General features: G+C 48.6%; 1 protein-coding gene across 1 annotated transcript; it reads left to right on the top strand.

Annotated features, from left to right (window-relative positions):
- The first annotated feature begins 215 nt into the window (after positions 1-215).
- On the top strand, positions 216-24,558 carry LOC122391663 (delta-like protein 1). The gene is made up of 6 exons (XM_043385795.1): positions 216-408; positions 21,556-21,616; positions 22,061-22,191; positions 22,715-22,775; positions 23,552-23,682; positions 24,078-24,558. The coding sequence occupies exons 1-6, from the start codon at positions 216-218 to the stop codon at positions 24,266-24,268; spliced, it is 768 nt and encodes a 255-aa protein (XP_043241730.1). The 3' UTR covers positions 24,269-24,558.
- The last annotated feature ends 1,056 nt before the right edge of the window (positions 24,559-25,614 follow it).

Genomic DNA, 25,614 nt, shown 5'->3' with positions numbered 1-25,614 from the left:
CTGGCCCAGGACTGCGATCGGTTCCTCGCTGTACGTCTTGAGCTGCACCGAGCAGGGCTGCAGCACAGGACCACGGTCCGGCCAGAGTCGATCGAAGTCTGCCACAGAGCAAACCGAGACGGCGGCCCCCGTGTCGACCTCCATCTTCACGGCTGTCCATCCAGAGTCAGGTCCACCAGCAGCGGAGGTCGTCGCTTCCCGAGCCCCGTCTGCAGATGAAACAGGGAGTAGACCTCATCCTCCGGAACTCTGGTGGTTTCCCGCCGGTCGTCACCGCCGTGCTCGTGCCCCAGAGTCTCGACATCGACGGCCGGCTCGACGTCACCCTCCAGCTGATGCAGCTGCTGGGTCCACCTGCTGCACACGGCCCTGATGTGCCCCGTCCGACCGCACCGGAAGCACTGCTTCGTACGGAACGGGCACGACTCGGGCCGATGCACACTGGTCGGAAACGCTCCAGCGAGAGGCCAGCGGCCTTTCCGCAAAAGTTTTTTGCTTGTGTAACAGCTGGAAGCTGTGACATTTTTTTTCTCCGTACGTCAAAAAGGACATCTCTCACACTCTATACGTAAGGACGATCGCACTGCCTGCCGCGGCGCTGAGCCGGCGTGGGGAGGGAGTCGACCATACGATCCCCCGACCCGTCGGCCGGTCACCATTAAGCGAAGATCAAAGGCTCGCCGAAGGGTGGAGTACAAACACACCCATCCGGGCCGGCGCAGCTACCGCCGACGAACGCGGCGCAGTCGGAACCACCTGCCCTCCGGTGCTGGCTAGTGCGAAAAACGCCGCGTCCGGCACTGGCAGGGACCGACATCCGGCGAAAATCGAGTGTGAAAACGTCATCCGGCAGGAGACAGCTGAGACGGATGAGCCGTGCAAGTGGGGATGACGTCACGTTCCGGCGGAATGGAGGGCGGAGGGTGACAGTCTCGACTCCGGATGCGAGACGGGATGTCGCCAATTTTCTGCCCCGGTCGGGGAGGCCTGGCGACGCCCGGAATCTCCGGCCCGGAAATCACAGGCGAACAAAACTCAACGCAGAAGGAGAGAGGGGAAGAGACTGCGGCATCAGACCACGGAACAGACCCGAGACCGACCACCGGAGGCCGACCACCAGAGACAGAACGCCTCGGGACTCGGCGCGGGACACCGCCCCCGCCCGGCTTCGGCCGAGCGGCCTCTCTGCTGATCGTATCATCACTGCACCGGACCTCAGCTGGAGTGGACAGCAATCATCAAACACTGTCAAGTGAGTCATCTCATCTGTCCGCCTCATCAAGACTGCCTCCCCGTCATGGACAATTCACCTCCCATTTACCCATCGGATGTCTCTGATCTGATTACAAATGCCACTCCCTGGGGTCTAACCTGAGCCACCATTAGAGGGTAATGGATTTAACATCGTGGGAGTGTTATTCGGCAGGGAAGGGAGGCAGATGGTCGCTACTTCCGCTCCCGACCGAGCAGCGGCAGTGGGGTCTGTTTGTAAAGACGGGGAGGGGCTAATGGCCTGACTGTCCGGCCTTGTCTATGGGATAGACAGAGGGTTGAGGGACAGCCGGGCGGGTTAGTAATGGTCATGTAGGCTAATGGCTCACCATTACATTGGTATTGGGTGGCACTATCTGTCGGCCATCACGCGCGCGGTCCGGCCGCAGTGGGGTGTGGGATTCGAGGGGAGGGGGGAACAGGTCAGGTGGTATCATTTTTTGGGGCGCTGGTCACCATTGACGCGTCAAACTACGTCAGATGACGTCATGACAGTTCATTGGCGATGTTTGTAATTAATCTTTTTTTCGCGGTGAGGGAGCTAGGATTAGGTTTAAGGCTAGGTTTGTATCGAGAATGGCGAGTTGACTATCTCGATCGCAATGCAACCGTTTAGGACTTGAGCTTGACCACTGCTGTATCGCCCGTTGTAATATAGCGTGAAAATTTAACAATCTGTCTGGAAAAAAAAGAAGGGAGGGTTACTCCAGATATGTTGCTGATTCGGATTCACAGAGACCGCTAACGTAATTATCATTGAGTCGTCATCGTCGATCACACGGCCTCACGCCGGCCTCACCCACAGGTTCACCGATTAAATGGGACTACGCCACGGCCGTCTGATCATCAATCAACGGAAATGCAATGATCACCCACTCACGACGCGACCATCACAGATACATTTTTGTTTTTTGAAGCTAGCAGGTCAGCATAAGTTGTTTCATAATCTAACTAGTTTGAACTCGGTAGGCCAGCGTATCAATCCATTGTCAATCTAGTGTTAATTCCAAGTCTGTCAATCGATTCTCAATTCTTACAAGTGCTATTCGAGATAAATCGACGGTCAGCGTAGGATCGCCACATTCCTGGGACAGATTCACCATTTGGATAAGGTTTGATACGAAGGCGGCCCAAGAAGGTCGTGACGTGTTCAGTTACATTCGGATAAGGAGAGTAAACATAAACATCAAACATTATTCTGCTCCTTCGGCAGCTCAGCGCCAGAACAAGAACGCTGGGGGGTCTGAATCGCCTTCCGGGTTGTTATTAAATCAGCATTGAGGTCGTTTCGTGATTCGCGTTCATATAACCGATACAAATCTGAATCACCTTTTCAATCGTTATAAATTTATCGCTGTTCGTAACCTGTCAATCAATCCCCCTTTCTCTCCTAGCATTATCAGTACCTAACGGATATTGATGCCAGCTCCCCCTTCGAGGTATATCAAAGAATAACGTGGAAATGTTACGGTTGCTAAATTGATGCATCATTTGAGACAATGGATCATAAACATCAAGCGAGTTACCGTTCAATGTGACGTGATTATGTCAAAAATGTCACCCTGCTTGCACACGCCTAGAGTTGGTTACGGAGGGAAGCGAGAAATTACCGCAGCTCATGTCCTTCATGTAGAATAAAGAATTTGTTCTATTCAGGTCAGATTGTCCCCAGGCCACCTTACTGAACGAGATGCAGATCCTAATTAGCTGATGTTGGACCTGTGAGCTTTTCTCTAAACTGAGCGATTGTAGTCCGCGCGAAATGAAAAATGTATGACCTTGACCTTAAACATGACCTTAAACAATTAACAGGTCAATTGACGCACCAACGGTAGCACCACTAGCGCCACCTACAAGATCCATTGCCTTCGGCACAAACTCCGACAGCGCTCAGATGCAGCTGGACAGTACTAGCAGTGCCGCCTAGCGTGAAATAGACCAAGCTGGTTCCCTAAACTGCCGCAAGAGGTCCCTCGTGTCGGCACGCAATTGCGTGTGACTGACTGAAATGAGTGGTGAGTGAGAGGGCGAATGTGAATGATCATAGTGAGAGAGAGAGAGAGAGAGAGAGTGAGCGAGAGAGAGAGAGAGAGAGAGAGGAGAGAGAGAGAGAGAGAGAGAGAGAGAGAGAGAGAGAGCGAGAAAGGTTGAGTGAGCGAGAGAGTGAGTAAGCGAGAAGGTGAGTGAGCGAGGAGTGAGTAAGCGAGAGAGTGAGGTGAGCGAGAGAGAGAGAGAGAGAGAGAGAGAGAGAGAGAGAGAGAGAGAGAGAGAGAGAGAGAGAGAGAGAGAGAGAGAGAGAGAAAGAGGGAGGAGGATGTCGAAGCAAAACGTTTTAATTCAGTCTTTACAAAGATCGACCCCATAAATGAAAGCTTTTGGTACGAATGAGATGCGTGGCACTCTACTGCCACCTAGCCCGTGTAACCTACAACTACATCCACTAGGCGGCGCCAAAAGCGTCGATGAGTCGACGCTCGATGAGTCGATGAGTCGAGAATGGTCGCCGGTCAGGTGTGGAACAAGGTCATATCCCCGCTAAGCTCATAATTACAAGCATTTAAAAATGGTTATCATCTAACTCTCTGCGTTGGCTTAAATTACAGATATCGTATAGATTCGATGAAATATCTTTTGTTTAAAGGACTCAGAGCAATAACAAACCAAAGGTCTGAGTTTCAACTTCGTTTCAACATCTAACATATGAGGGAATCAAACAAGATAGCTTTTGATCACAGGGCACATTCTCAAATGATCTAAATAACATTTAGTGATCATTGCATTGAAATTACACTTAATTTATCGTAAACATCCGAGTAGGGTATGATACTTCATTGCAAATCAGTAGGCAAGGTGTGAATTGCTAATGTAGACCAGAGGAAGCCAAGGGCGTGGGCAGTAGATCTCACATCCAGTCCCGTCGGATTGGAGAGCGCTGGCCCAGCAAGCCCTCAGCTCAGCGGAATCGCGAACAATGCACAAACATGGACCTGCTGAGAGAAACGAATTATCTGGTAAGACAGCTGGACGAACCCCTCTTTCAACGATTGACCCACGCTGACCTCAGTAGGAAGGCGGACAAATTTGCGGGTGGTCAAAAAAGGGGGAGAAATTGACAGCAGTCACATACGATCAAAATTTTAGTAAATCTTGGTGAACAACTCTACGGTCTAAATCTGGGAGAAACAGGTTACCTTCGTCAGTCGAAACCAAACTCTACATCGCGAGTCAGGTTAACATTAGATTAGCAGACAATTATAGGCTAAAACAGGAATGGGGAAATTAATTGTGTTATGATTGAGCGCGCATCACTAAAACTTTGACATTGCCACCCCAAGCCTAGGAGAACAGTCATCTCATGTCAAGCGTGGTGTGAAAAGCTACTGACAACTGTACTTATACGAAGTTTTGGAGGGACACACTGAAATTTATGAATTCAGATGATAAATCAGTAACATGCAACAATTCAAGTCATATTATTCCCAGTAACATCCGTTAGTTGATCTCTTTCTATTGACATGATCTATTGAACATGGAATTTCAATGTCAATGACCATTGACCCCTCAGGTCACACTAATCTCATATCTGGCCTTGGATGCTAGCAAAACAGTTTCAGACCAGTGCGGTTTCACTTAAAAGGGATATCCTGGAATTGAAATTTATAAGGCATCATTGAACATGACAAACTTTGTCAGATGGCGGAACAGATACAACGAAGGGCTGTCTATCGGATTGTCCTCTATCCTGGACAGCTACCTTGACTGAGATTATAATAGCAGGTTTGCCAGCAAAAGTACCCACTAGGTAAATAAATCAAATTACCATTAACACTGGAGAAATGGCAATGAGCGTACTATTGATTACACCAGTCTTTGCCGAGCCATCAATTTAGTTTGAAATTAGCACCATTCTCCATTGGACGGTTCCCATTAGCTTGTTAAAGTTACTGCTCTTGCCTTTTTTTAATTTAGTCTGAATGGGTGAATGGGCAGAGTTGAGAAATCAGAGCTCGCACTAAGCATAGCTTGTTGTGCTGAACTCGGCCTGCCAACCGACCGCGCAATTCCAGTTGCATAGCATAAAATTGTCAGAAAGTTTAACCTGTCCTCAAGACTGGAAGTGGACACAGTCCCCGCTTGATTTGATATAACCATTTCTCATTGCTGATGTTCCCACTCGAATAATTGGATATCACATTTGCCAAAATTTGTATACCTTCAACAACATAGCAATCGGTAAACCGAGCTTCCTTAAATTAGAACACCACAAGTCGATTGCCAATTGCAAGTTAATAAATCATCTGGTCGAGTATGTCAATAAAATCTGCATTATAAAATTGACTCTCATAAATCGGTTCAGTAAGATAACAGGAAATCACATGAATTGGATTGTTTTTAAATCGAAATGCAAAATTGAGACTAATCCGGCGCACTACCTTAGAGTTCCCTTGATGCAAATACTTACGACCCCAGAGAAATTTGCGACAGCGTGGCGAGGGACGCCAGTCAACAATCCACATAAAAATATTCATGATCACAAATGATTGGGCACTACCGAGAATTGCTTCATTGAAACCACGGGGAACACTCAAGAGAGTCAAGTTGAAATTCCGACCAAAAGTTGGCGTGTCCAAGGTTAGACGATGAGAAGTCAGGATGTACCAACCGCCGACGACACGAGCTTATGACGTCATTACTGATCAACAAGTGTAAACACAGTCTGTTTCCTGGAATATGACGTCACTGAGTGAATATAGCAAGCTACGGTGGAGACGTTTCGGCTGATAGGCGTAAATATCGTGTAGATGAAAGGAGTAGTAGATGGTCTGAGTATTTGGCGGCGCAGATTTCTCTATCCAATGATTTTTTTTTGTGTTCATGTCGCGGGAAACAAATGACTCGTACCGCGCAGCGGTGCGCACATGGACTGAAGGGATTCTACGGATCAGACAGGTAAGGAGATACAGAAGGAGTGACTCTGAAGTGGTCGATAGATATTGAAACCGGAATTACACAAGGAGGAAAAGATCTAAGGATGGATGCTAGCCGAAGAGGAGGTATGTTGCAACACTTTCATGTGTTTTTGACTCTGCTGATACGTCTAAGTCTACTAGGATCGGAACTGTCTCACGTTACGGAAGAAGTAAGTATGTTAGGCAGATATCGGAACGAAGAACGCCATAAGACGCCCAAGCTGAGAGGTGGGTCAGAGAGAGACGGGGCGAGGGAGCACCCCGCCCAAGGTGAGTGACAAATACGAAGAAGATGATAGAATAATAAGGCGAGGAGTAATACCGCCGGGATGAGGTAAGTGATAAGTCCACCGTCGGAAAGATCGCAGCATACATCACTCATGACGCTAACGCGCTTGAAAACACATCTGCAGGACAGAATTCCACGGCGTCGGATAAAATTGCAGGATAGATTCAGTCATGGAGTCTTTCGAATCACACCGGTCAATGATTCAAAGGCGCCACTTGCGGGTGCCATGACTGCATGAGAGTACTGAGTAGGTGCCTGTCTATGAGCCCGGTGAGACTGCGGTCGTCGGGGTAGCAGGCTTGTGTCCACCGGTTCGTTGGGTGAAAACGCGTAAGACGGTCTCTCACAGAAGGGCTGCAAGGGTCAGTAACCAACGTCCGGCCGCGGGGTTTTAGTAGGGAAACAGAGATGTGCCGTGAGCGGCAGAGGTTGACGGACCAATCATAAGCCACCGAGGAACGCTAATAACTGACGCTACCCGCGTCGATCTTAAGACAAGTAATCGGGGTCAAATGATGTAGGTGTTCGAAGAGAGTGGGCCGGCAGAGATTGATTGAACCAATCACACCCATCGACGAACGCTAATAATGTAATCGCTACCTGCGTTGCACCTTTAGACAAGTAATCCGGGTCAAGTGATGTAGGTGTTCGAGGATATTGGGCCAGGGAGCCCAAGAGGTGCTAGGAAGAGCACACACGATTCCAATGTTGGAATGTGGCGCGATAAGTCGTTGGGAGGTAAGAGTAAGCCTAGATGAAATTCACACTAATCACGGAGTCTATTGAACAAATTGCGTTTATTGTCCCTGATATGTACCGCTGGAGGGAGTTAGAATAATTGCTGGGAGGGACTGAGAGGTCGACGCGAGATCAAATTTATTGTAGTGGAATGAGAGAGGTATGACAAAGAGAGTGGGTCTGAGGGAGATTGAGGTATGCGTCATATAGTGTAAGGACCAGCGGGAGATCTAATCTCAGCATTGAGGGCGACATTAAATGGGGATGTACTCGATTACCTTTGGGATGATAGGCATTAGAAAGGGAGAGAATTGTGGGTAGCTATCAGGTATCAGATGGTGGCTTCAGGTTATGTCCTCAAGGGAGGCATCAAAATTATATACTTTGGGGAGACTTCCGTGTCCTAAATTCCTTATGAGACAGATACCATCCTAGGCAGTGAAGACTATATGTTGACAAGCGACAAGCCAGCCTCATTATAAATATTGTTTGTGACGAGCCCCAGGCGCAAGGAACGGTGGCGGAAAGGAATCGGTCAGCTTGAAACCAACGGACCGATCATCAATTGAAAATGGGTGTGCAATTGCGTTTGAACAAGAGAGAAGTCAAACAGCAAGAAAATCAACTCGTTAATCAACCATTTGAGGATCTACCAGTCGAAAACACTCACCTGAGGTTGTTCCAGAGCACGGCGCAGGTCGGCAACCATCTCGGAAAGAAAACACCCCCGATGAAAGAAATTTTATTAAACAATATTTTTTTTTTTGAAAACATACTCCCCACCGCTTCCGGACCCCCTGGGGGCACTCATCACATTCGTGGCGCCCAACGTGGGGCAATGGCTTTGTTGCATGCAACATGAAATCAGCAGAGTTGCACATACCCGAACCCAAAGAAAAAAATTCAAGTTCGAAGACTGGAGGAGTTATGGAGAGCAAACACGTTGTATCCACTAGCTATGAAGACGGGATATAATCCAGCAGTCCTGAGGAGTTACAGTCCAGAGGAGTTGCAGTCCAGTTGCATGCAACATGCAATCAGCAGAGTTGCGCATACCAGAGCCCAAGAAGAAAATAAGATCGCCGACTGGAGGAGCTGCGAAGAAGAGACACGTTGTATCCACTGGCTATGAAACCAGGATGCCATCAACAGCCCAGAGGAGTTGCAGCCCAGTTGCATGCAATATGCAATCAGCAGAGTTGCACATACCCGAACCCAAGAAAAAATCAAGACCGAAGACTGAACGAGCAATAGAGAAGAAACAGGTTGTACTCACTGACAGGACAGGACATCATCAAACAGTCCAGAGGAGGAAGAGGAGTTGCAGTCCAGTTGCATGCAACATGCAATCAGCAGAGTTGCGCATACCAGAGCCCAAGAAGAAAAATACGATCGACGAACTGGAGGAGCTACGGAGAAGAGACACGGTGTATCCACTGGCTATGAAAACAGGATGTCATCAACAGCCCAGAGGAGTTGCAGCTCAGTTGCATGCAACATACAATCAGCCGAGTTGCACATATCCGAGCCCGAGAAAAACAGGATCGAAGACCGGAGGAGCTACGGAGAAGAACCACGTATCAACTGAGGTCATGGCTATGAACACAGGATATAACCCAACAGTACAGAGAAGTTGCAATCCGGTTGCACACAACATGAAAATCAGCCATGTTGCACATACAGGGACCAATAAGAACGAAACCAAACGCTAGAAATCAAGGAGGATACCAAGCTACATTCAAGAACACTATTCAAGGAGGTGATAGTCAAGATGTCCGAAAGTACTTCAGCTGTTTCGAGGCGTTGCAAGTTCCGTTGCATGCAACACAATTTAGCAATGTGGCACATACCCGAAGCCAGAAAACAGGACCGAAGACAGAAGAAATTCAAAAAATACTTCATAACATCCAAGAAGGTTGAGGTTAAGAGGACACAATTGAATCCGGCTATCGAGAAAGGTTGCAGTTCTGTTGCATGCAATCAGAGAAGTTACGCATATCCAAACCCAGAAGAACGAGGTCAAAACTTGAAAATTTAAGGAGGAACATTAACAATTACGGAGTTAGTGGTCAAGGAGACAGAAGCAGGTCCAGCTGTTCAGAGACATTGCAATGCGGTTGCATGCAACACGGAACCAGCAATGTTGCACAAATCCAAATCCAGAAGAACGAGACCGAAGACCGGAGAAGTAAAAAGAAGTATTGGCGTTGGGTCCAAGAAATCTGCGGGCAAGAAGGAAAGACGGATCCAGTCGTACGGTGGCGTTGCAGTTCTATTGCATGCAACAGCAACATGGACTCAGCAATGTTGCACAAAATCCAAATCAAGGAAAGCGAAATCTAAGACGGGTAAAATTAAGAAAAGCATTGACGTTGCGTTCCAGGCATTGATAATCAAGAATGAAGAATCGTACCCAGCTGTTCAGATGCGTTTCAGTTATGTTGCACGGAACCTACAATCAACAGTGCTTCACCTAACCGAGCCAGGAAGGGGAGAAAGAAGACTGAAGAAGATGAAGAACCATCATGACATCTCAAGAAGTTTGCGATCAAAGGGACAAATTTGAACCCAGTTATTCAAAGGGAACTGCAGTCACAAAATGCAACATGCAATCAGCAGAGTCGCACCTATCGAGAAGCCGCCCAGAAAGAAACAAGATCGACGGTAAAGGAGATTAGAGGAGACACTGCACTACGAAGAAACAAAGACAAGATAACATCTAGAGGTTCGAGAGGAGCAGCAATCTGATCACAAGGATCCAACTCGTACATGCGCAAGCATATGTTACTGGTTTAGCCCAGATCACAACAAGATCAAGATCAAGAGTGCAGGAAATGCAAGACATTTGACAATAAAGTGAAATGGCAGATGAAGAAGAAGCAGTGGGAGCCAGCCACCGGGAAGGGGAGGTCCTGAGCTGCTACACAAGAAGGTTCCCGAATCCGCAGCAACAAGTAGTCGGAAAGATCGTGGCAGTTTTTCCAAACGCGGGAGGAGGAACCTGAGAAGAAGCCTGCGCCGTCGGGACGACTGGAACGCGAAGAGCAAAGCCTGCCTCCAGCGAGCAACGGGAAAATCTGAGGGGGAGATCAAGAGGAGCGGGAGGAAACACACCAGCCATGCTACGCTAATCTTGCGGTTCCAAACTCCACAACAAAAACTGACCTGGCGTTGAGTACGGTAAAAGGGAGAAGTCTACGTGCCAAGAGCAAGTCGATCAGAGCAAAGCCAAGCAATCGGACAGGAATGGCGACGTACCGGACCTCAAGACCGCAGGGGTTCAACAAATACGACAACCAAGCCAGGCGAGAGAGGGACTTACTCTGAATATGTGCTACAATTACCACCACCCGCGGCACCGAGCTTTCGAATGCCTCCCGAGAGATCAACAGCATCAGGGAAACTGACATCATCGTTCGCATGGGGATCAGCGTGACGAATGGACGCAACTTTCCTTCAACTTCCACAGGAAACAACACCAGGATCTACGGGAATCTCAATCAGAGATGATCGAAGACAGCCTGAGAAGAAAACAGCTAACCTGGTCACGAAAGCCCACCACCTCGCTACAACATCAACATCATGAGACATGGACCGACGTATAAAGTGTTCTCGTCGAAAGGAGGTCCAAAGGAAACCAGCACTGATTTTTGCGTCACTCGTCAGACATCATCAACAGCAAGCCTCCCAAGTCGCGGACGTGGCTCTTCGGTCCGCCTCAGGTCATGCGATAACCGGTTACCTGAGAAACAGCAGTAAAATTCCAGTTAGGAGTACAGAAGAAGACATGACGCCTCCCCACACGCCGAATTTCACCGTGACGCCATCATCGGAGTTAGTTTCGTCCGAAAAAAAACAGCATCATCGTCGAGCGGTCAAAAGAAAGCTTTGAATCTCTGTAGCCAACAAAATCATCCTGGAGAACGGAAGGAGGCGACACTCTAAAAGAAAGCGGCGGCCTCTACCTAACCGGTGTCGGAGAAGGAGAGACCAAGATGGATTATTCCAGGAGGAAACATCACTCCGAGAAGTGGAGAAGTCGACCAAGCAGTAACGAAGGAATATCCAACCGAGCCTGAAGAGAAAAACCAGCCGATCAGCAACGCCATCAGCATCTGAGTCGAGACAAGCCGTGGAAAAAGTCACCCACCAGCAGAAGACTCCCCTAAACTACCCACCGCCCAAGGAGGAGACGCCGAAGACCAAATATCAAGACCACCAACTGTTACGAAGTCAAGAAGTCGTGGTGTCAGCGAACAAAACACTCAGATGTCTGGCTAAGCGGGAAAGAGGATGAAGAAAATATGGATCCGAAGATTCTGGGTACCAAGACGCTCGATTCGGATCAGAAGAAACAGCTGCAATACACATCGATGAACATCAAGAGCGCCTTCATGGACCTGAGGACGTGATGTCATTGAACCATCGAACATCGTGTTGAGCTGACCTGCAACAAACCAATTCGAAGACCGGTATAAGTCGCACTAACACCGAAAGGAATTCATGGAAACCAGAAGTTCGAGGCATGCGGGGCAGCTGAGTGAGTCGAACGAATGGGAACGCACAGAGCAGCTGGTGAAACAGGAACAGGCCGCCCAGATAACTGCAATACAGAAACAAAGGCATGGTCACCAAGGAGAGGTACGGAGAGTTGATGTGCTCCATGGAGGACGAACAACAAACCCCAGTAACACCAATCCTGCTCAACAACCATCCCAAACCCCATCCTACCCACTCCAAGGGTCATGTCCAACCGCCTTATACTTTCCTTCTTCCCCCCTTCGACCAAAGAAGCACCCTCCCCCTTCTCTTTTGTTCCAGGTACCAGAGCAAGCAACGTTACCACTGTGGCGTTGAGGCGTGCAGCTCCAGAGCACCCTCGCGGGTTACCGCCACCGGACTTCACGACAACAGCGCCCAACCATGGCAGAGCCAGATCGATCAGGGCGTTGGCAGAGGCGTTGCTCAAAGACGCCCAATGCCCTGGCGCCAACAAACCGGACTTCACGACAACAGCGCCCAACCATGGAGGGAACCAGATCGACCAAGGCGTTGGCAGAGGCGCTGCTCTAAAAGCGCCCGATGCCCTGGCGCCAACAAAGCGGACTACACGACTACGACGACCGACCCCGGCCTGGACACGAGCAACCAAGGGGGTCACGCCAGGCGGCGGTCAGGGGGAAGGCCCAAGACATCTCGTCCAAGTGGCTACCAGAGGGTCACAACGGGCCGTCGTACCAACATGGAGCGACGTATGTACCGATGCGACAATATGCGCGCGGTGTGTCATTAGGTTTTATGTAGGGGTAGATGTCCGATGGTGTGTAGTACTTAAAACAGATGTGTTGTGCTTACTCGTTACCGGGCTTGTCAGGCAACCACCTTACGAATGTTGGGGGAAAAACGATTAGGACATGACCTGCTGTAATTAACTCGGGGGATGGAATACCGAAAGGGGGAAGTGTCACTAATGGGATGGTTAGGGTGTAAGCTAGGTTAGGGCAAATGGTGGCAAGGGGACTGACCTCGGGGGGATGGCGGCACCACAACCAGCTGTCGGAGGATCGAGGAGACGTTACCTATGGATTCCAGAAACAGCACCCTCGCATCGCAGGGAGGCAGAGGACGTCAACGTCCTAGCCAAGGCAGAACGAAGAAGGCCAGCCGACTACCATGCAGAACAAGCCCATCCTTAATTATGGGGGCACAATTAAAAGAAGAAGCCTGAAAATGTAACAGCTGGAAGCTGTGACATTTTTTTTCTCCGTACATCAAAAAGGACATCTCTCACACTCTATACGTAAGGACGATCGCACTGCCTGCCGCGGCGCTGAGCCGGCGTGGGGAGGGGGTCGACCAAACGATCCCCGACTCGTCGGCCGGTCACCATTAAGCGAAGATCAAAGGCTCGCCGAAGGGTGGAGTACAAACACACCCATCCGGGCCGGCGCAGTGGCCGCCGACAAACGCAACGCAGCCGGAAACAGCTGCTCCCGGTGCTGGACCAGCCTCCCGACGCCTGGCGCCACGCACATCCTGCCGACGCAGCTGACAGGAAGGTGGGAGGATGTCGTTGCGGTCAGCCGTCCGGCACAGGCAGGGACCGACATCCGGCGAAAATCGAGTGTGAAAACGTCATCCGGCAGGAGACAGCTGAGACGGATGAGCCGAGCAAGTGAGGATGACGTCACGTTCCGGCGGAATGGAGGAGGAGGGCGACGGTCTCGACTCCGGATGCGAGACGGGATGTCGCCAATTTTCTGCCCCGGTCAGCGAGGCCCGGCGACGCCCGGAACCTCCGGCCCGGAAATCACAGGAGAACAAAAACTCAATGCAGAAGGAGAAGGGATTCAGACAGACCCGAGACCGACCACCGGAGGCCGACCACCAGAGACAGAACGCCTCGGGACTCGGCGCGGGACACCGCCCCGCCCAACTTCGGCCGGAGCGGCTTCTCTGCTGATCGGATCATCACTGCACCGGACCTCAGCTGGAGTGGACAGCAATCATCAAACACTGTCAAGTGAGTCATCTCATCTGTCCGCCTCATCAAGACTGCCTCCCCGTCATGGACAATTCACCTCCCATTTACCCATCGGATGTCTCTGATCTGGATTACAAATGCCACTCCCTGGGGTCTAACCTGAGCCACCATTAGAGGGTAATGGATTTAACATCGTGGGAGTGTTATTCGGCAGGGAAGGGAGGGCAGATGGTCGCTACATTCCGCTCCCGACCGAGCAGCGCGGCAGTGGGGCGTCTGTTTGTAAAGACGGGGAGGGGCTAATGGGCCTGACTGGTCCGGCCTTGTCTATGGGATAGACAGAGGGGTTAGAGGGACAGCCGGGGCGGGTTAGTAATGGTCAGTGTAGGCTAATGGCTCACCATTACATTGGTATTGGGGTGGCACTATCTGTCGGCCATCACGCGCGCGGTCCGGCCGCAGTGGGGTGTGGGATTCGAGGGGAGGGGAACAGGTCAGGTGGTATCATTTTTGGGGCGCTGGTCACCATTGACGCGTCAAACTACGTCAGATGACGTCATGACAGTTCAATTGGCGATGTTTGTAATTAATTTTTTTTTCGCGGTGAGGGAGCTAGGATTAGGTTTAAGGCTAGGTTTGTATCGAGAATGGCGAGTTGACTATCTCGATCGCAATGCACCGTTTAGGACTTGAGCTTGACCACTGCTGTATCGCCCGTTTGTAAATATAGCGTGAAAATTTAACAATCTGTCTGGGAAAAAAAAAAGAAGGGAGGGTTACTCCAGATATGTTGCTGATTCGGATTCACAGAGACCGCTAACGTAATTATCATTGAGTCGTCATCGTCGATCACACGGCCTCACGCCGGCCTCACACCACAGGTTCACCGGAGTTAAATGGGACTACGCCACGGCCGTCTGATCATCAATCAACGGAAATGCAATGATCACCCCTCACGACGCGACCATCACAGATACATTTTTTTTGAAGCTAGCAGGTCAGCATAAGTTGTTTCATAATCTAACTAGTTTGAACTCGGTAGGCCAGCGTATCAATCCATTGTCAATCTAGTGTTAATTCCAAGTCTGTCAATCGATTCTCAATTCTTACAAGTGCTATTCGAGATAAATCGACGGTCAGCGTAGGATCGCCACATTCCTGGGACAGATTCACCATTTGGATAAGGTTTGATACGAAGGCGGCCCAAGAAGTCGTGACGTGTTCAGTTACATTCGGATAAGGAGAGTAAACATAAACATCAAACATTATTCTGCTCCTTCGGCAGCTCAGCGCCAGAACAAGAACGCTGGGGGTCTGAATCGCCTTCCGGGTTGTTATTAAATCAGCATTGAGTCGTTTCGTGATTCGCGTTCATATAACCGATACAAATCTGAATCACCTTTTCAATCGTTATAAATTTATCGCTGTTCGTAACCTGTCAATCAATCCCCCTTTCTCTCCTAGCATTATCAGTACCTAACGGATATTGATGCCAGCTCCCCCTTCGAGGTATATCAAAGAATAACGTGGAAATGTTACGGTTGCTAAATTGATGCATCATTTGAGACAATGGATCATAAACATCAAGCGAGTTACCGTTCAATGTGACGTGATTATGTCAAAAATGTCACCCTGCTTGCACACGCCTAGAGTTGGTTACGGAGGGAAGCGAGAAATTACCGCAGCTCATGTCCTTCATGTAGAATAAAGAATTTGTTCTATTCAGGTCAGATTGTCCCCAGGCCACCTTACTGAACGAGATGCAGATCCTAATTAGCTGATGTTGGACCTGTGAGCTTTTCTCTAAACTGAGCGATTGTAGTCCGCGCGAAATGAAAAATGTATGACCATTGACCTTAAACATGACCTTAAACAATTAACAGGTCAATTGACGCACCAACGGTAGCACCACTAGCGCCACCTACAAGATCCATTGCCTTCGGCACAAACTCCGACAGCGCTCAGGATGCAGCTGACAGTACTAGCAGTGCCGCCTAGCGTGAAATAGACCAAGCTGGTTCCCTAAACTGCCGCAAGAGGTCCCTCGTGTCGGCACGCAATTGCGTGTGACTGACTGAAATGAGTGGGTGAGTGAGAGGGCGAATGTGAATGATCATAGTGAGAGAGAGAGAGAGAGAGAGAGAGAGAGAGAGAGAGAGAGAGAGAGAGAGAGAGAGAGAGAGAGAGAGAGAGAGAGAGAGAGAGAGAGAGAGAGCGAGAAGGTGAGTGAGCGAGAGAGTGAGTAAGCGAGAAGGTGAGTGAGCGAGAGAGTGAGTAAGCGAGAGAGTGAGTGAGCGAGAGAGAGAGAGAGAGAGAGAGAGAGAGAGAGAGAGAGAGAGAGAGAGAGAGAGAGAGAGAGAGAGAGAGAGAGAGAGAAAGAGGGAGGAGGATGTCGAAGCAAAACGTTTTAATTCAGTCTTTACAAAGATCGACCCCATAAATGAAAGCTTTTGGTACGAATGAGATGCGTGGCACTCTACTGCCACCTAGCCCGTGTAACCTACAACTACATCCACTAGGCGGCGCCAAAAGCGTCGATGAGTCGACGCTCGATGAGTCGATGAGTCGAGAATGGTCGCCGGTCAGGTGTGGAACAAGGTCATATCCCCGCTAAGCTCATAATTACAAGCATTTAAAAATGGTTATCATCTAACTCTCTGCGTTGGCTTAAATTACAGATATCGTATAGATTCGATGAAATATCTTTTGTTTAAAGGACTCAGAGCAATAACAAACCAAAGGTCTGAGTTTCAACTTCGTTTCAACATCTAACATATGAGGGAATCAAACAAGATAGCTTTTGATCACAGGGCACATTCTCAAATGATCTAAATAACATTTAGTGATCATTGCATTGAAATTACACTTAATTTATCGTAAACATCCGAGTAGGGTATGATACTTCATTGCAAATCAGTAGGCAAGGTGTGAATTGCTAATGTAGACCAGAGGAAGCCAAGGGCGTGGGCAGTAGATCTCACATCCAGTCCCGTCGGATTGGAGAGCGCTGGCTCAGCAAGCCCTCAGCTCAGCGGAATCGCGAACAATGCACAAACATGGACCTGCTGAGAGAAACGAATTATCTGGTAAGACAGCTGGACGAACCCCTCTTTCAACGATTGACCCACGCTGACCTCAGTAGGAAGGCGGACAAATTTGCGGGTGGTCAAAAAAGGGGGAGAAATTGACAGCAGTCACATACGATCAAAATTTTAGTAAATCTTGGTGAACAACTCTACGGTCTAAATCTGGGAGAAACAGGTTACCTTCGTCAGTCGAAACCAAACTCTACATCGCGAGTCAGGTTAACATTAGATTAGCAGACAATTATAGGCTAAAACAGGAATGGGGAAATTAATTGTGTTATGATTGAGCGCGCATCACTAAAACTTTGACATTGCCACCCCAAGCCTAGGAGAACAGTCATCTCATGTCAAGCGTGGTGTGAAAAGCTACTGACAACTGTACTTATACGAAGTTTTGGAGGGACACACTGAAATTTATGAATTCAGATGATAAATCAGTAACATGCAACAATTCAAGTCATATTATTCCCAGTAACATCCGTTAGTTGATCTCTTTCTATTGACATGATCTATTGAACATGGAATTTCAATGTCAATGACCATTGACCCCTCAGGTCACACTAATCTCATATCTGGCCTTGGATGCTAGCAAAACAGTTTCAGACCAGTGCGGTTTCACTTAAAAGGGATATCCTGGAATTGAAATTTATAAGGCATCATTGAACATGACAAACTTTGTCAGATGGCGGAACAGATACATCGAAGGGCTGTCTATCGGATTGTCCTCTATCCTGGACAGCTACCTTGACTGAGATTATAATAGCAGGTTTGCCAGCAAAAGTACCCACTAGGTAAATAAATCAAATTACCATTAACACTGGAGAAATGGCAATGAGCGTACTATTGATTACACCAGTCTTTGCCGAGCCATCATTTTAGTTTGAAATTAGCACCATTCTCCATTGGACGGTTCCCATTAGCTTGTTAAAGTTACTGCTCTTGCCTTTTTTTAATTTAGTCTGAATGGGTGAATGGGCAGAGTTGAGAAATCAGAGCTCGCACTAAGCATAGCTTGTTGTGCTGAACTCGGCCTGCCAACCGACCGCGCAATTCCAGTTGCATAGCATAAAATTGTCAGAAAGTTTAACCTGTCCTCAAGACTGGAAGTGGACACAGTCCCCGCTTGATTTGATATAACCATTTCTCATTGCTGATGTTCCCACTCGAATAATTGGATATCACATTTGCCAAAATTTGTATACCTTCAACAACATAGCAATCGGTAAACCGAGCTTCCTTAAATTAGAACACCACAAGTCGATTGCCAATTGCAAGTTAATAAATCATCTGGTCGAGTATGTCAATAAAATCTGCATTATAAAATTGACTCTCATAAATCGGTTCAGTAAGATAACAGGAAATCACATGAATTGGATTGTTTTTAAATCGAAATGCAAAATTGAGACTAATCCGGCGCACTACCTTAGAGTTCCCTTGATGCAAATACTTACGACCCCAGAGAAATTTGCGACAGCGTGGCGAGGGACGCCAGTCAACAATCCACATAAAAATATTCATGATCACAAATGATTGGGCACTACCGAGAATTGCTTCATTGAAACCACGGGGAACACTCAAGAGAGTCAAGTTGAAATTCCGACCAAAAGTTGGCGTGTCCAAGGTTAGACGATGAGAAGTCAGGATGTACCAACCGCCGACGACACGAGCTTATGACGTCATTACTGATCAACAAGTGTAAACACAGCCTGTTTCCTGGAATATGACGTCACTGAGTGAATATAGCAAGCTACGGTGGAGACGTTTCGGCTGATAGGCGTAAATATCGTGTAGATGAAAGGAGTAGTAGATGGTCTGAGTATTTGGCGGCGCAGATTTCTCTATCCAATGATTTTTTTTGTGTTCATGTCGCGGGAAACAAATGACTCGTACCGCGCAGCGGTGCGCACATGGACTGAAGGGATTCTACGGATCAGACAGGTAAGGAGATACAGAAGGAGTGACTCTGAAGTGGTCGATAGATATTGAAACCGGAATTACACAAGGAGGAAAAGATCTAAGGATGGATGCTAGCCGAAGAGGAGGTATGTTGCAACACTTTCATGTGTTTTTGACTCTGCTGATACGTCTAAGTCTACTAGGATCGGAACTGTCTCACGTTACGGAAGAAGTAAGTATGTTAGGCAGATATCGGAACGAAGAACGCCATAAGACGCCCAAGCTGAGAGGTGGGTCAGAGAGAGACGGGGCGAGGGAGCACCCCGCCCAAGGTGAGTGACAAATACGAAGAAGATGATAGAATAATAAGGCGAGGAGTAATACCGCCGGGATGAGGTAAGTGATAAGTCCACCGTCGGAAAGATCGCAGCATACATCACTCATGACGCTAACGCGCTTGAAAACACATCTGCAGGACAGAATTCCACGGCGTCGGATAAAATTGCAGGATAGATTCAGTCATGGAGTCTTTCGAATCACACCGGTCAATGATTCAAAGGCGCCACTTGCGGGTGCCATGACTGCATGACAGTACTGAGTAGGTGCCTGTCTATGAGCCCGGTGAGACTGCGGTCGTCGGGGTAGCAGGCTTGTGTCCACCGGTTCGTTGGGTGAAAACGCGTAAGACGGTCTCTCACAGAAGGGCTGCAAGGGTCAGTAACCAACGTCCGGCCGCGGGGTTTTAGTAGGGAAACAGAGATGTGCCGTGAGCGGCAGAGGTTGACGGACCAATCATAAGCCACCGAGGAACGCTAATAACTGACGCTACCCGCGTCGATCTTAAGACAAGTAATCGGGGTCAAATGATGTAGGTGTTCGAAGAGAGTGGGCCGGCAGAGATTGATTGAACCAATCACACCCATCGACGAACGCTAATAATGTAATCGCTACCTGCGTTGCACCTTTAGACAAGTAATCCGGGTCAAGTGATGTAGGTGTTCGAGGATATTGGGCCAGGGAGCCCAAGAGGTGCTAGGAAGAGCACACACGATTCCAATGTTGGAATGTGGCGCGATAAGTCGTTGGGAGGTAAGAGTAAGCCTAGATGAAATTCACACTAATCACGGAGTCTATTGAACAAATTGCGTTTATTGTCCCTGATATGTACCGCTGGAGGGAGTTAGAATAATTGCTGGGAGGGACTGAGAGGTCGACGCGAGATCAAATTTATTGTAGTGGAATGAGAGAGGTATGACAAAGAGAGTGGGTCTGAGGGAGATTGAGGTATGCGTCATATAGTGTAAGGACCAGCGGGAGATCTAATCTCAGCATTGAGGGCGACATTAAATGGGGATGTACTCGATTACCTTTGGGATGATAGGCATTAGAAAGGGAGAGAATTGTGGGTAGCTATCAGGTATCAGATGGTGGCTTCAGGTTATGTCCTCAAGGGAGGCATCAAAATTATATACTTTGGGGAGACTTCCGTGTCCTAAATTCCTTATGAGACAGATACCATCCTAGGCAGTGAAGACTATATGTTGACAAGCGACAAGCCAGCCTCATTATAAATATTGTTTGTGACGAGCCCCAGGCGCAAGGAACGGTGGCGGAAAGGAATCGGTCAGCTTGAAACCAACGGACCGATCATCAATTGAAAATGGGTGTGCAATTGCGTTTGAACAAGAGAGAAGTCAAACAGCAAGAAAATCAACTCGTTAATCAACCATTTGAGGATCTACCAGTCGAAAACACTCACCTGAGGTTGTTCCAGAGCACGGCGCAGGTCGGCAACCATCTCGGACAGAAAACACCCCCAAGGAGCAAAATTTTATTAAACAATTTTTTTTTTTGAAAACATACTCCCCACCGCTTCCGGACCCCCAGGGGGCATCATCACAGATCCGCCTATTATAGCAAAAACGTGTCAAAAGAGGAAGCACAATAACTGTATATGTTATCACATGATACCTTTCATTCACTGTACGTAAAACTGGTGCAGCATCGTGATCTTCGCCCAAATGACTCGCTTCACGAATAGGACCCCCCAATTCCCAGTGCTCTGGAGCCGCCCCTGGTAAAGTTATGAACTTGAAATTTTCAGGGAATGTGTCCAATTTAGTTTTAGGAAAAGTCGGAAAATTTCAGCATCGTAGCTTCAGCGGTTTCGGAGATATTCCCGAAAAACCTGAGGGGTGGATAAAAACAACCCCCCCTGCCACTAATAGGGTTAATCAATAATACACTCTGATAATATGACGAAGCAGGTATATAAGCAATTAGTGCAACCCTAACTGATCGCTACTAAGAGACATGCTGAACCTAATTTGACCAAATCTGCACCTAATCTGCACCAGATAAGCACCAAATGTGTACCAGATGGCCGTCGTGAAAACGGTTATTATGTCCAACTGAGCACGCCGTTATGCTGAGTCCCGTGAATATGAATCAGTAAGGTAAGGTTAGACGTTATATAAATGCATGCTGAACTTATATTGACATTGATGTCGCTCCCTACCTTTCATTCGACCTGGACTGGACGTCACCAGGAACATATGTAATTACTGGCGGAACACTCGTTTCACGATACCTATAAACGTTGGTAATGCAAATGTTGGCAACAAATGTCGGCAACAAATTTCTTTAAATGGATTTAAAAAGATTAAGCTGAAATGACTTATATCTGGTTATTTTGTTTGGTTATTTGATAATGGTTATTTTTAGCGACCCTTCTATGTGTATTGCGCAGTGCTTTCTAATTGATCAAACTGAGAACGCGACTGTGCATATAAATTAACGGTACCCGTTTCTGCGTTACAGCCATATGTGCCAAAGACTGCGATAGGGACCGGGGCTTCTGCACCAGACCAAACGAATGCAGGTAATTGACGTCCATTCTTTGACCAGGCTCGCAAAATGTATTATTCGTATTCATCTGTATTTATTCATATCAGCCATTTCCAGTTAATGTTAGTTCGAAAAAAAAATCAATAGCCGCGTGATAATTTGTCGATAGGCTAATCAGGTAAGTCAAGTTATGTGAGGTAAAATTATAAAAGGTCCGTTTACCGTTCTGTTATGAATATTTCGTGCTTAGTATTTATAATTTTGCTCATAAATTGCTGCATCATAAAATGTACTGAATCAAGATTTTCAGTGAATATAAAGTCGCATGTCTTTCTGTCTGTGGATTATTTGTCCCGTGCGAATTCCCCTAACCTGCGATGACGGCTGACGCTCCCTCCCCAGTCGCCTGTTCCTGGAGATGCCGCCCCGTGCGAACTGTCCCCGCCACGTGCTGACATCCCCACCCCTCTCCGTGGAGGTGTCGCCCCGGCTGGCGCGGCACGCGCTGTGACCAGTGCGTGCGGCTGCCCGGCTGTCGTCACGGCACCTGCAGCGGCCCCCTCGAGTGCCGATGTCGGCCCGGCTGGGCGGGCTTCCTCTGCGAGCGAGGTGAGCGTCCAACGCCGCGTATCAGCGCCCGACGATTCGCATTAGAGCCCAACGCGGACGTGGCTGTCAGCGCCCATCACCGCGTGTTAGCCCCCAATGCCGCGTTCCAGCACCTAACCTGCCTACTATATGCCGAACGCCACATGCTAGTGCCCTATTTGCTACACCTTTTAACTGCCAAATATAGAAATACATAATGCACATTGCACACAGTTCAGTAACAGTGCAACTGATTTCAACAGTTCGGTATACAGTGCACCGCTAGTTCGGCCGAGTGCGTGACATTCAGTAATAGTGCAGACGTTTCCAAAATAGTGCAATCAATTTAGATGATATTACGCTCAAATTCAAAGGAGTCCCTTTTGGTCTCGAGTAACCCGTCCCCCCCCCCCCCCGGTCCCCCTCCAGTAGGAAAGTGATGTTGTTGCAAAATACCCCAGCAACTGCCCTGTTAAATATTGGGTTATGAGAAATGCACAGCTATAGCCTATAACTAAACTGTCTTTCTTTCCACCGACCACAGCCATCTGCAGGCAGAACTGCAGCAAGCAGCACGGCTTCTGCGAACAGCCCGGTGTGTGCAGGTGAGAACATGACTAGGGTGCAGCCCCAAGTAACGGGACAGTGGCCATGACACATGGACGTGCCATGGACGTGTCATAAGCCCTCACCAATGCTCATGGCCCATGGTGAGGGCCTATGACACGTCTGACCCGTCATCCTTGCTGCTCGAGGTCAGTAACCTCTGTGATCACTGATCGGCGACCTCTGTGACTCGTGACCTATGTGACCCGTGACTTCTGTGGTCCGCAACCTCCGTGAATCGTAATATCTGTGATCCGCGACATCTATGAACTGTAACCCCTGTGACATGTGACGTTTATGATCTGTGACCTCTGTAACTCGATTACACTGTGACCCGTGACTTCTCTGATATATGAGCTCTGTGACCTGTGACCTCTGCTGTGACCTGTGACCCTCGATCTCTGTGATCTGTGACCTCCGTGACCCGTGCCTTCTCTGATATGTAACCTCTGTGACATGTGCCCTGACCTCTGATGTGACCTGCGACCCGTGACCTCTGTAACCTGTGACCTCTGCTGTGACCTGTGACCAGTGACCTCTGTGACCTATGACCTCTGTTAACCCTTGACTTTTGTGATCCGTGACCTTTGTGACCGGTGACCTCTGTAACCGGCGATCTCCGTGACCCGTGACCTCTGTGACCCGCAAGCCCGGCTCGTGACCTCTGGCTCACTCAGAGGAGCTTGGCTGGCACGGTGACCTGTGTGACCCCTGTGACTGTTGTGACCTGTGTGACCCCTGTGACTGCTGTGACCTGTGACCTCCTGTCCTGCAGGTGTGAGCTTGGCTGGCACGGTGACCTGTGTGACACCTGTCTGCCGTACCCGGGCTGTGTGAATGGCAACTGTACCCAGCCCTGGCAGTGTAACTGTCACAGCGGATGGACCGGCTTCCTCTGCGACAAACGTGAGAAACGTCCCCACAAGCGTGCGCATTGAATAACCCCATTTAGCTCTAAAGTAACCGATGATCGCTATCGTTCATTACAAAGAAATTTTCCCGCGCTGCGTGTTAGGCTAAATGCACCCCTAAGAATAATCAAGACGTAAGTATGGTACGAAGATACCCAACTGTTAAAGCTATTGCCGTTGACGGAAATCTTCCTTGAACGGCAAATAAGGACCTAAAAGCGTGACTGTGTTTGTAGTTTTCAAGCGGAAACGGGAATTATAAATCTTAATCGCCAAACGAAGCAAGACAATCTGATCAAAACCTTGCAAAAAACTAATAAATTCGGTCCGTCCGTGCCGGTCTGATTCCCACACCACCCCCCGGTGACCGGCCGCTGCTCGTGTTCACAGCCACGGAACCGTGTCCGGCCGGTAACGACCCCTGCAAGAACGGCGGCACCTGCGAGATGGTGCTGCAGGACGGCCTGCCGGCACCACGCTGTGTCTGCACCACCGGCTTCAGCGGCGCCACCTGCGAGCTGCAGGACCCTCCGCTGGAGTCCCCGGGCGTGCCCTCCCGCAGCACCTGGGCCAGCCGGTAACCGGACAAAAGATCGTAAAGCAGAAGATCGTATGGCAGAAGATCGTAGGCAGTTGATCGTATGCAAAATATCGTAATGGATAAAGATCGTACGACATAATGCTCGTATGGACAAAAGATCGTATTCGCTAAAGATCGTCAAGGAAAATGATCGTATGTCAAAAAGTCGTAATGGATAAAGATCGTACGACATAATGATCGTATGGACAAAAGATCGTATTCGCTAAAGATCGTCAAGGAAAATGATCGTACGCCAAATGATCGTATGAGATAAAGATCGTACAGTCAAAATATGGTATTCACATGGCAGGCACCGTTCCGTGCTTCTATCCTCAGGATACTGAAATCCTTCTCCTCCACGCCGCAACCTCCCTCCGGGCTGGACAGGCAACTTTATCTCATGCGGGCTGCTCCCTTGGAGCGGCACCGCTGCTCCCGAGGGAGCGCATCCCGTAGCCGGGTGCAGTGAGTGCCTTGGGGCTGGGTGGCCTGTCCTCTGGACGGGCTCAGCCCCGGCGACTCACTAGGGTGCCTGCCCAGACCAATGTCTCCCCCTATATCCCGCGCCCCGCTGGACTATTCAGCCATACGAGCCCTGCTGGGGGGGGGGGGGGGCAGATTCTGCCCCCCTGTCTAACTTCCGAACCGATGGTCGTAGAAAGACGGGGAAAACGGCAATCGAAAGCTCTCAACAAGGCGGATCTAAAGAGCCCAATTTTTTTTGCTTGAGTAGGTCAGAGGTCAGGTCAAGGTCAGGTCAAGGGTACAAAATGCAAATTTCTACAGTATCGGCCTTGCACTGTACTTGCCGAAGAATGGTCTGAGACTGATTGCCCAAAACGTGTTCTTAGACTACCAAGACAATATTCGTTGCAAAAATGTCATTCAAAGGTCAAGGTCAAGGTCAGGTCAGGTCAGGTCAGGTCAGGTCACCAAAAACAAAATATAGAAAAGGGCATGTGCGACACATGTTTTATGGGTCATTTTAATCATAGAATTCAATAGGCACAATCAATAAGTGATATGGACCACCTCTGGATAAATTTGGGGTCGAGGTCAGGTCAAGGTCAGGTCAAGTGAGGTCAAATTTTGAAGTTGGTTGTTAAGGCCTAAAAAGGTGTCTATCTGATGCAGTTTTTCACGGCGAATCGAATGGTGCTATTTTTGTTTCCGTATGAGGTCTAGAACTTCCAAAAAAGTCATTTTTCAAAAAAATATGTGCCGTGACGTCATAAAATTTTGAATAACTCCCACATTTTTGAACTGATTCTTCTAAAAATTGGTATGTAGGTGCACATAGAACACTTCTCTGACATATATTCCGGTTTTTCGATACCTTCAAAATTT

Source organism: Amphibalanus amphitrite, unplaced genomic scaffold (assembly GCF_019059575.1).
Source record: "Amphibalanus amphitrite isolate SeventyFive unplaced genomic scaffold, NRLGWU_Aamphi_draft 000448F_arrow, whole genome shotgun sequence".
Taxonomy (NCBI): Eukaryota; Metazoa; Arthropoda; class Thecostraca; order Balanomorpha; family Balanidae; genus Amphibalanus; species Amphibalanus amphitrite.
The sequence above is the reverse complement of the archived record's forward strand: the minus strand, read 5'-3'. Positions and strand labels throughout refer to the sequence as shown.

Coding starts and splice junctions, on each gene's coding strand:
- LOC122391663 (XM_043385795.1), top strand. CDS start 216: ATGAAACAGGGAGTAGACCTCATCCTCCGGAACTCTGGTGGTTTCCCG. Junction 22,192..22,714: donor GGGCTTCCTCTGCGAGCGAG/GTGAGCGTCCAA, acceptor CACCGACCACAG/CCATCTGCAGGCAGAACTGC. Junction 23,683..24,077: donor CGGCTTCCTCTGCGACAAAC/GTGAGAAACGTC, acceptor TCGTGTTCACAG/CCACGGAACCGTGTCCGGCC.